General features: G+C 42.5%; 1 protein-coding gene across 5 annotated transcripts in view; it reads left to right on the top strand.

Moving 5' to 3' along the window:
* ELMO1 (engulfment and cell motility 1) overlaps positions 1-12,184 on the top strand; it is a 530,544-nt gene that overhangs the window by 362,513 nt on the left and 155,847 nt on the right. For 4 of the 5 annotated variants that reach the window (XM_042922198.1, XM_042922210.1, XM_042922218.1 and 1 more), the window contains exon 16: positions 3,883-4,019. In XM_042922198.1, the coding sequence (XP_042778132.1) occupies positions 3,883-4,019 (137 nt within the window). The remainder of the gene's footprint in view (positions 1-3,882; positions 4,020-12,184) is intronic. The other variant, XM_042922227.1, reaches the window with a different exon arrangement.

Genomic DNA, 12,184 nt, shown 5'->3' with positions numbered 1-12,184 from the left:
CAGTCAAGTGTCCTTCCTCTTGTAAAGGTCTTTCCTGGAAACTCTACCCAGCACTTTCCCTGTATCTATCATTGGTTGTGATTGGGACATAATGGTCACTCTTAAGAGAGACTGGAAATTGTACTTTTTTTTAGGTGGGTGCATTGTTGCAATGAACAAATTTGGGGTTTGTTAACATGCAACCCAACCTGTTAATTTCTTGAAGTAGGTCAAATAAATTCATCCACTGTGACTCTTCCCCAGGGACTGACTAGGGGAAACTTGGTGTGTTCCAGAGGCTGAGAATATCTTGAGAAGATGAAAGAGTTGGTGGACTAAAAGCTAGAACCAGGTAGACTATGTCGGGTATTCAAGAGAGTTGTCAGGGGGCACCTGAGTGGCTCAGTCAATTGAGCGTCTGACTTCGACTCAGGTCATGATCTCACCGTTCATGGGTTTGAGCCCCATGTCGGGCTCTGTGCTGACAGCTCAGAGCCTGGAGCCTGCTTCAGATTCTATTTCTCCCTCTCTGCCCCTCCCTGCTCATACTCTGTCTCAAAAATAAACATTAAAAAAAAATAAAAAAAAAAAAAGAGTTGTCAGGAGTGCAGCTTGACCTGACCCAGGGAAAAGAAAGGTAAGATCTAGAAGAGGAGTGTGACCCAGTGATTTGAATCCAACTCTACTTGGATCAGGACTGGTAGGAAGAAAGCAGAGGAATCCTAGACTCTAAATATACTCTAAGCATTAATAGTTAAGGTGATGCTACTTGTAAGATTTTACTTCATAAATATCTTCTCTGGATATAAAAGCAGTACTTTAATATTTGTATTGCTGGGGGAGGCACAACAGAGGAAGAGTTAATTGGGAAACAGAATGAGAAAATGAGAACAACAGACAATGATGGGCTTTGATTATGGCAGTTGGAATCCCAGCTCCACCACTTGCAAGCCTTGTGACCTGTGACCTTGGACAAGTCACCTAACCTTTCTAACTCTTTATTTCTTTTTTCTCTTCCCCATCCATCTAACTCTATTTCTAATTAAAAAAAAAGAAATTGATAATATCTTCCTCGTGTGCTTGTTGTAGCAACTAACAACAATGTAGACCTAGTGCCTGACATATGGCTGTGGCAGTGGTATGGCTGTTGTCTGGCAGTAGCTGTTGTTGGTACTGTCACATTGCTAGATGTTGTCCATCAGCAGGTGCTGGCTGTACACTTGCTGTGAGTCCCACTGGACTGGGGGGTCAGGATCCTGGTTTCTGTTGAAGGAGCAGTGCAAGAATATCTGGGAGAGTGGGTGGAGAAGTTAATTTTCAAATCAGCAGTCATAAGGAAGTGTCCTGAGCTCTTGTCAACTAATGCAGGAAGCCTGCTGGGTCAACTAAACTGCAGGTTTCAAATGCTCATTTAGGGCCACCTAAAGAAAGCTCATGATGGAAGGTGTAATTTCTCCAAGATTTACCTTCCTTATATATAAAATGAGGATAACCATCATGCCTACCTACCAGGTTGTTGGGAAGAGAATACCAGTAGAGCCCCCAGTGCATTATATGCACCCAATAAATATTCTTTATTATTAATGATGTTACTTCCCTCCCTCTTCACCTAAGCAAGTGCAGGGTTTGTTGGTCTCAGTTTTGTTTGGTTATCTCAGCTTCAGTAATCCCATAAAAACTTTAACTAGGGCATAAAGTACACACATAATCACACTGGGTCCAAAAGATACTGTGATAATGTGATTAATAATGAGTACTTGGATGGCAGTAGTATTTTAGAGTGCTTCTGTGGACTTGTAAATTCCATTGGCTTCAGTGCTTGGGAAAGTGAGACTGACAGCTCATTGCCCAGGGCAGCAAACACACAATCCACCTGTGTTTACATTCTAAGTTCTTTAAATAGCTTTGTGTCCCAGGTCAGAACTTCACTCTTGCCATTTTTCTGCCAGTAACACAGGCTGGGGGTTGGGGTGACATATGTTCTTGCTGCTGATTTCTCAGATGTGAACAGGCTTGACTACGAGCTGGGGGGAAATCAAAGAACAACCCATGTTCCTGGAAATGATACGCTGGCACAACATTCTTTATCATCACCACCACCTTGCTCCATGTTGGTGACAACTTTTATCCTTTCCAAGCACTTGCCCATGAGTCATGTCATTTGATCTCTCTGAAACCGGTGGAGAAGGACAAGGAGATTTCATTTCCATTTTTTTAGTTAAGAAAATCAAGGCTCATGGGGTGCCTGGGTAGCTCAGTTGGGTAAGCCTCCGACTCTTGATCTCAGCTCAGGTCATGACCTCACTCACGGTTGGTGAGATGGAGCCCCGAATTGGGCCCCACGCTGACGGCTCGGAAGCCTGCTTAGAATTCTCTCTTTCTCCCTCTCTCTCTGCCCCTCCCCTGCTTGCCAAGAGTTCTCTCTCTTTCTCTCTCAAAATAAATAAATAAACGTTAAAAAGAAAAGAAAAGAAAATTGAGGCTCAGGAAGTGGCTTGCTCCTGATTGGCATGGGCTGGACTTAAACCCACATCTTCTTCTGCCCTCAGACCCAAATCTTTTCTACATGACTGCAAGTTGCTGCTAGCCTGTGCCCTTACCTTGTCTGGAATAAAATAGCCTCTGTGTAGCTTTATATCTACCCTTATAGAGGACTGGAATCCACTAAGATAGAGGAGCTTGGGACATAAGAGCTTGTGGCCTTGCCAGGGCGGAGTGTGTTTGCTTAGGTTTGATTAGGGTTCAATTGCTGGGCCTGCACCGGAGGATTCTCTCCAAGCAGAATCAACCACATGGCAGGCACAGGGCTTTCCGCAAGTACAGAAGGTCTTTGCTGTAAGCCCTGTTCATGCCCTGCAGCCACTCCTCTCCCGGGCTTCTAGGGCTTGAAATGCTACCATTTGGAACCCTGAAGACTAATTGGCATTTAAAGAGATTCTGATTAAAATAGGAACTATTTCACTATACATAACAGCTTATATTTAAAAAAAAACTTATGGTACTGTTTTTGGGGGGAACACAAAATCTGGCTCTTTCTAGTGTCCTCATCCATAAGGCATGAACCATAAGAGGCATTGTAAAGATCAAATGAGACGTATGTAAAAGGACTACAAAAATGTAAGCTTGACAGTTAGCAGGGAAGAAGGGAGTGGCTGCGGTACTGTTCTGGGAAGAAGGAGAGAAATAGGCACAGCTCGAGCTCAGAGCACTGGGTCTGATGTACAGAAACCCTGCAACGGGGAGGCAGGAAGGCAGTCTGGCTGACTTCACGGTTTGGTCCAGGACTGGACCATTCACGGCCTTCAGAGCCATTTGGGTTGCTTTGACCTCCAGCCAGCTGTGTCTGGAAATGTAAAACAAATGGTTAATGGCATCAGATGGTATATGATCTCAAATGTCCCCCTGCTTACTGCCATAAGAGGGAAAAGAGCCCCCTGGAGAAATAATCGAGGATGCTATTTTCAAAATTGCAATTAATTGTGTGCTTGGGAAAGCTCATCCTCTGCCAGTTATTCTGGTGAGAAAGGAGAAATTAAGAGTGATGGAGCTATGACTGAAGGTAGTTTGAATCATCTTTATAACGTCAAAAAGGCAGATACAGAGCCCATATTCAACACCAGGGATCCTGGAACAAAAGCTATAAGTTCATGTCTTAGGGTGGGTTAGGAGCTGACTTCCTTCAGTCAAAATATGTCCCTTGGGATAGGTCTGACCGTCTGACCTTCAACTTCACAGTTGCCCATGGACACTATCATTAGGTTTCTTTTTCAAAATGCCTTACTTCCACTGTGGCTTGAGCCAAACGTGCCTCCCATCATCTCTCTTTGGGACACCCACATGTGACTGTGTTCTCTCATTTCACTCTGCAAACTTTCTCTCTTATTTCCCTTCTCTTTCTTCCAGCTAGTGAGACCTGCAACGACTTCCACCCAATGTTCTTCACCCATGACAGATCCTTTGAGGAGTTTTTCTGCATCTGTATCCAGCTCCTGAACAAGACATGGAAGGAAATGAGGGCAACTTCTGAAGACTTCAACAAGGTAAGGTGAATCTGAGGCAGAGGCAGCTTCCTTTGTCTCCCAAGGAGCCTCACCTTTGCATGGTTCCTTAACTGTGTGTGGAAGGCAGATCAGGAGAATGGGGACGACTGTGATTTTTAGGTTGCCTTGCAAATGAAAAAAGAAAGACATACCTGTATAGATGGGAAGCTTGTGTTGGCGATGTTCTCATCTCTCTAGGGATAAGCCTGGAGCAGTTTTGTTCCTTTTGACTAACTAAACTGGAGCCACCAGCAGAGACCCTTTCTTGAAAAATATTATCTAGACTAACTTATTCCGGCATGAGTCCAGATGACTTGTTATTGCAACACCCATTAGATGCCTCTCTCTCCCCCTGTGCAGTGGCTGTTGGAGAAAGAATGAGATCAGGAAGGCTGCTCTTTCTAGGTAACTTGGTTTCTTTGTGGATTATGGATGTGTTGAGATAATCTGCCCTTTGCTGTGTCAAAAAGAGTTTTTATTAAAATGCAAAATCTCTTTCAGGGAGTTTAGTAAATTTATATGGAACATTTTTTTAGTTTGCAGAAAGCATTTAATTCTTTGAACGGACATCTTCTTTGGTTTTCTATAAGAGTGTAAATTTCCCATTTCTGTTTGTGAGTGAATGTTGGGTACCAAGAAGAGTGTTGACCAACTTAGAGAAGGCAAAAGTATCACGTAAACTTTTCACGATAAACGAAATCTTTATCCTTAGGTAAAGGCCTTGTTAACAGTAATCACATCGCTAATGATAACTGATGGTTGAGACAGGTGTATTCAGAACAGGTATATTGGGAGAGCTCTTCAGCACTTTTAATTTGCTACTGTTTATGGATCTGGGTTTGCTTGGCTCCATCACCCATACCTGCTGACCTGGTACTGAGCATGTAAGTGTTGTCGCCAAGAGTCGAAGGGTCTGACCTCACAGTCATCCTATGGGGACTTCATAGCTTGTGTTTGGGGCATAATATAATATCAGAATTCCAACTGTGCTTCATGTTCTTATTGGTCTTTACCTCCCTGTCACCTTTCCTTTGAACTTATAGCCCATCCTTCTTTACCACTATGTTTCTGGTTTGTGGCATCTGGAACTGATAGCAGTTGAAAAGAAAGGAAACCATGAAGAGGAAATGATACTCTTTGCTGAGCCTCAGTTAGGTTCTAACCTGACTGTCCCCATCAGCATAATGATCTCACCTGCAGTTGTAGCAGACAAATGCCATTCTATCTTGGTCACCTTGGGCCATCTATTTAATCCATTGAAATAGGCCCCAGGGACATGGAGAGCCCTGATGCGTAAGCTACAACTGGAGCTGCCAAGGGTCTCAGCAGCGATGCACAGGCACAGGTATGATTGAAGAAGGGAGGTGAAGGAGAGAAACCCAGTAATTCTGTAGCCTCTTAAGTGTACTTCACTTGATTAGGAGGGACATGGCAATTCAGGTACAAATCATCCTCTGGAAAGAGGAATGAAGGAGCAGGGAGACATTCGTACAAATCAAGCCAAAAAAAAAAAAAAAAGAGAGAGAGAGAGTTAAAAAGTCTCTGAAATGGCCAAGACTACTCTGCCCCTGGATCAGAGCAACTCTTCATGTACTACAGTGTTTCTGAAAGCCATCTGGTCTTCAGCTTCTATGTTCATGGGCCACCTGTCCCTTCAGGAGAAGGTAATCCACTGACTGGCCTGTGTTCTGGCATCAGGTGTCTGCTTGCTTGCTTTTTCTTTTTTTTAAGTTTATTTTTGAGAGGGAGACAGAGCAGGAGCAGAAGAGGGACAAAGAGAGAGGGAGAAAGCGAATCCCAAACAGGCTCTATGCTGTCGGTGCAGAGCCCAACACGGGGCTCCATCTCAGGAACCATTAGATAATGACCTAAGCCAAAATCAAGAGTTGGACCCCGGCATCCTGTCTGTCTGCTTTCTGAGAAGATTTCATTCACTCTGCTTCTTCTGAATTACAGAAATTGGCATTTTTGTCAATGATAATGATGTATATATTATTGTTGTTGACATATACACAGATGAGATATTTGGAAAATATTACCAAATTACTGCAGAGGAATCACTCAAGACGGTTAGCACTTAGATGCTTAAATCCTACAGAACATGTAGTTTACAAAATGGAGCCCCAAGAATACATTGTTGGCAAAGGTGACCAGAGGCCTCTGTCTTTAGGAAGTGAGCATGGCTCTCAGGTCCCTGTGGTTCATTGTGGCCATGTGCTTGGGTCAGTGGTAATGATATCCTGCCTGTGCAGGGTGAGGTCCCTGACGTGTCAACTCTGCAACTTTTTATAGTTGACTTATATGGCTGTAAAAACTGTCTTCAGCAAGATGTCTTCAGCAGGTTTGGGGGATAGTGCTTCATCGTGGCCCTAGTGCCGTCTTTTTGCATCATCTGCCGATCGTAGATGTTCAGTGTCACATATGTGCTGCCAAGTAGTGATGGCGGTTTATGGCTGCGAGTAGGCAGCTGGAAGCCTGAGAGCCAGAGGGTCTCATCCTATGCATACATATCCATTGGTCAAGAGTGAATACCAGTGATGGAAATGACCAGGGATCTAAATTTTCCATATTAAATGTTTTTGCTATGGTTGCTTTTTTCTTTTTAGTGTTACACATGCCTTAGTTTTGTAAACGGAAGAGTGTATCAGTTAATGTACTCTTTTATCATGTGTGTACTAGTTTTCTATGGTTGCTGCAACAAATTGCTATGGACCTCATAGTTTAAACAATACAAATGTACTATGTTATGTATAGTTCCATAGGACAGAAGCCAGAAGTGGGATTCATGGGTTAAAATTAAGGAGTCAGCAGAGCTGTGTTCCTTTCTGGCTGCTCTGGGGGTGGGGGGGGGGTGGGGGGGCGGAATCCATCTAGCGTTTTCCATGTTCTAGAAGCCAACCTGCATTCCTTGGCTGGTTGCCCTTTTTATCTTCAAAGCCAGCCAACCACAGGTCCTATCCTTCCCACATCACACCTCATCACTCTGATCCCTCTTTGGCTTGGATCTTTCACTCTTATGGACCCCTGTGATTACATTGTACCACCTGGGTAATCCAGGATAATCTTCCCTATTTTAAGGTCAGCTGATTAGGAACTTCAGTTCCATCTGCAACCTGAATTCCCCTTTGCCATGTAAAGTAACATGTTCACAGATTCTAGGGGTTGGAACATGGACATCAGTGTGGGGCAGGGGGATATTTGTCTGCCTACCATAATATATGTTTAATTTGTAGGTATATTAAATTTGTATCCGTATTTATGCATGTCAATTTAAAATATTGAAACATGGACGGATGAGCTTTTTGTTGTTATTGTTCTATTTGCTGGTAGACCAGCATATCAGTCAGAGTTCTGCTAGTGGTTGCTCAAGCACAGATTTAACTATGTCCCTTTTCTTTTATGTCTCTGTTCTTCTTCTACCAGCCTTGTGAAAAAAGATGGGCTCTGTATGAGGGCCTCTAGGTCAGTGTCTTCCTGATTTTTTTCCTGCTGCTTGTCTATCAACCACTGCTCTACTTTGCCAAATAATAAGTTGGAAAAGAGAGAAGGGCTGAAATTTTAATCAATTCACTTTTCTTCTTGCTATTAACTTTGTAGCAGAAGCTATCGAATTTAGGAACACACATGGATTTGGGGTTATTGGTAGGTTTAATGCTTTCCTTGTTTCCAAAGATTCCCCAAATGCGAATTCCGAATATCTTAAAAGAGCCCTTCATGAGACACACTTTCTTTTGAACTTTCTTGGCCACCATCTCAGACTGTTGCCACTTTGAACAGAGGCATGGACGGCGAATTTGCTTGTCGACCTGTGACCCCCAGTTCTGTAAGAAAGACTTAGCTATCTGCCTTCTTTAGCTCATTACTGGAGAAGCAGTATTCCTCAATCCAAAATTCTGATTTTACAAACAATACTGGATTCCAGCAGATGCAGGAATTTCTCCTACAACCCACCTTGCTTGGGACACTAGTTTATAGATATCTCGTGCTTAGTGGTTACTGCTTCTGCTGGAAGCAAATGATTGGAAAAGCATCACTCTTCTTGCTGCTCCAGACTTGGGAAGCCGAAGATGGGATGTTTTTTATTTATATGAAAGAAGTAGAATTAGAGACTGATTAAAATATTTATGGTTTGAAAAGTACTTTCTTTCAGTTTCCTAATATAGCAGTCCCTGCAGAATAATCCATTGATTCAGGCCATTGAGTTTGTATTCTGTTTTTGCCTTTTGTTACCAATATTTTAGAGCATGCATTGTTCATTTTTATGGGCATTAGAGAAGAGCTCAAAATGCAGCTGAATGCCTTGGCACACAAGTGCCCCATAATCATTTCATTGAAGCCCTCATTTTTTAAGCAGAGTAGGAAAGAAGACATAAGTGATTTGGGTAGTTCAGGTCTGGGAATCTTATTTAAAGCATTTGTTGCCGACCATGCCACTTTAAAAATTCTAACAAGAGTATAATACACTTCAAAATTGATATTTATGTGTAGCAGTGTTTTTCAGCCTTGCCTGAACATTAGAATCACCTGCAGGGCTTTTGAAACTTCTGTTATCCCAGTGCCCAATTGCACAACATAACAATTACATCTTTGGGGTGGGGCCAAAGCTCTCATGAAGATTTTTCATTAAGGTGGATTTGATCGCTAAAGGTGAATCACATCTGTGGAATGACCATTAGTGGATACATGTAACACAAATCACCAACTAGTACATATTGTATACATCGATGAAGTAGTATGCCCATTGGTTTGTAAGACCTGGTTGTGCTACTCAGGAACTCTATGCCTGAAAATAAAAAGGTCAGGGGGTGGGAGGAGGCAGGAATACCAGTATCCCATTGCCCTCTCTTGTGGTGCTATGATACTAAATTGAAGTATTAAATGTAAAAATGCTTCAAGAAGTAAAATGTCATATGCAGTTGTATTCTTTTGGTATGTAATAAGATAAATCCTGTCTATGAGAAATGAATAAATTGTCCTTTTCAAAAGAAAGTGGGTTTTTTTGGCCATTATGTTAAACAAACAAAGAAGGAAACAATGAGAAAAGTGAAGCTGCGTATGTACCACAGATTGAGTTCTGAACGGAATGAATGGCATGAAGTTCATTTACCTTTGGCAGAAATAGGGTTTAAACTGAAAATCTCATGGATTTGGGCAGAAAAAATTTCGGTCCCTTAGTTTTCCATGTGACAGGCCGTGAGCAGCAGGCTAAAACTCAGGTTTCACAAAGATCAGGTGTTTAATAGCTGGAGAGAGTTAAGGCCTCTCTAGCCATTACCTAGCAGCCCAGACCTCTCTGGGGATGTCTGCACCTTCTAGATACCATCCAAATATTTGTTCATGGCATTGGGGTTACTTTAGATGTTATCCAAATCAGCACTAAAAATGAGATCAAATGACTTTGCCATACTTTCAAATTGCCAAAATGGAAGAAATTAATGATTTGAAAAATGCAGTCACTCTAGAGCAAAAGCACTATTTTAAAACTTTACCCAGCAGCATAATATGCAAAGCACATGCGATAGAGGTTAGGATCTCAGGCTTGCAGATGAGAAATCACCCCTTAAAATAGGAGAGGCTGTGCACAGAGAGAACCCAGGGCCTTCAGACAAAGCCGCAGCTGCCCCTGGCTAGGCTACGAGCTCCGTCTGAGTCAGTGGGAGAAAATCTCAATTAGGAAGGATTGGAGAGCACAACAGAGGAAACATCCTGGGAAGTCCTCTGGAAGATTATCCATGGAAAATAGCCACTAACTAGTCACTTCTAATGGATTACGGTGTGGTGTAGAAAAGGGATTGTTTGAAAGCTTAAAGGCAGTGATGGCATGAATAAGAAAGGGAAGTATGTTTACTCCCCGAACTGTTTCCAGTTTACTGACTTTCTGTGCATGCTTTTCAGGGGGCAATTATATATTCAGGAGTCCCCTTCCTAGGCCAGCTCAACTTCATAGTGGTGCAGACAGCGCTCTTGTTGGTTAGCTAAGCTGGCCTAGGGAATGAAAGGTGGTCTGTAACTCTCGCCATGAATAAACATGAATCTTCTCATTTGCATGAGGCAGGTGACTGTAAAATATCTTGGAGCAAGTTGTGAAAGGAGGCTTTGTGCATCCGTGCCCAGGGGAAGCTGGGGAGGACTCGGAGTTGTTTATCTTCATTAGAATTCTATCTAGGGCTGCTGTTATTGATCTGAACCAGGCCTGGGCTAGCTAATAAAGTAGGTGTATGTTTTAATTGAAACATGAATATTTAAGTAGAGGAGAATTCTTTTAAAGGGCCCTGATGTACAAGGAGGCTATCCATTTTTCAGCTGTCTAGGCCATTTACAAGTATTTATTCAAAAAGCTTCTCGTGTTTCACAAAGGTCTTTAAGGTTTGACACAAAGGAAATCGTACTTCCTGTAGAAGCAAATGCATTATATGAATAGATTTATTTTTTCCTTTGAGGCTTCCTGGTGGGTAGGTAGCAAAAGGTTTTGAGTGTGTGTGTGTGTGTGTGTGTGTGTGTGTGTGTGTGTGTGTGTTTAAATGAATGCTTTTAAGTTATTCACTTAAGGTAGTGTTACTCTTTTTTATGGAATTTGCCACTTCCATTTGGACAGTAAGCAAGATATGTCTTCTACTGTCCTCATCAATATGAACTGTGCTGTCTAGAGGCAGCAGGAAGACTGAGAAAGAGACCAAGTAAGATTTTTTTGCTCCTCCAAGAACCAAATTTCTCCCTCTGGGGGCACGATTCCCTGACCCATTGAGAATGCAAGGTTGGAGAGGAGAGAACCAAGGCTGAATGCAGCTGGAGTATCTGGTGGCAATCCTGGCCAAGTGGCTCCCCACTGCCCACTGGCAGTGTGTCCTTGAGAATGTCCTTTAGCCCCTAGATTCCTTCTCATCTTTAAACTGGCAGTAGCAAAAATAACAATAACGACAATAGTAATAATAACAATGATATTTCCCCAAATCACAGTGAAGAAGATGAGGCCCTTAAAGCTTGGCTTTGTAAATTGGCCCATACAAATGAGACCATGTGCTGGTCTCAACAGTCAGAACCTAAATTGACAGTCATTTGCACTTGGTTGTGTAGTATAGTTGGCCTGCTTTGATTTTCCAAGGTAGTTTGTTCAAATACCTTTAAATACAGATTTTTCCATACCTCTGTGTGAAAATCCATTGAACTTTGGTTTGGCTGCAAAAGGAGATGTTGACTGCAATGAGGACAGATTCCTGAGCAAGGAGGAAGTCCTCTCTGTGTGTTTCTGATCACAAGGGATGCCCCTCCCCAGCCTGCCCACAGATACCCTGCAAGTGACTGAGGAGCTTAGCCAAATCTCAGAGGCACAGCACACTTGTCATTCTCTCCCCAGCCAGCTGCATAGCCTTGTGCAAGGGATTCAGCCCTGTGAGCTCCAGATTGCTCATCTGTGAGATGAGAATGGGAAATCACTGCCCCTAGGCGGGCTCTGAGCTCTCTGGACCACATCGGGCAGATAAACTACTTGGCTCAGTCTGGCCTGAAGCAACCACTAGGTGACACATGTTTCTAGATGCCTCTGAAAAGGAAAAGGATAGTTATGGCAACACTAATAGCAGACATTTCCAGAAAAACAACAACAACAACAACAAGCTTTTCCTGTGGATTTAGTGATTAAGGTAATAGAATACCCATCCCACCATATTGTCCTCGTGGTCCCAGCTGCACAGGGTCTGTATGACTTTTATGAGAAATGTGAGAGTGTTCATAAAGTGGTCCATTTCTAGGGATTGTCCCAGGTCGTGCCATTAATAGCCCAGGGTATCTCCTTCTGAAGGGGTTATATCCTGAGTCATCCAGAAAAAGTTAGATTTTGTTGACTTTGTTTATGTAATTTCCCTAAGAAATGGTTAAACTGTTTAAAATTTGTTTAAGAATTAACTGTTAGGTTTAGTTGGCTGAAACATTGCTAATGTGTTTTTCTTTCTTGATGTTCTCTTTCTTAACATTAACTGGAGCATTTACAAAAATGATAATTACCATGATTGAGTCTGATGAGTAATTTTGGATAAGCCTGACAATAGTAAATCTACATTTTAGAGGTTCCTTTAGGTGCAGGGTCTAGCTTTGAGTTCTCCTAGTTTCCAGTCTTCCTGGAGTCAGTGTCTCTTTATATGCATAACATGTGCTAAACTGACACTTGC

This window comes from Panthera leo, chromosome A2, assembly GCF_018350215.1.
Source record: "Panthera leo isolate Ple1 chromosome A2, P.leo_Ple1_pat1.1, whole genome shotgun sequence".
Lineage (NCBI taxonomy): Eukaryota > Metazoa > Chordata > Mammalia > Carnivora > Felidae > Panthera > Panthera leo.
This window is presented reverse-complemented; position numbering and strand designations above follow the sequence as displayed.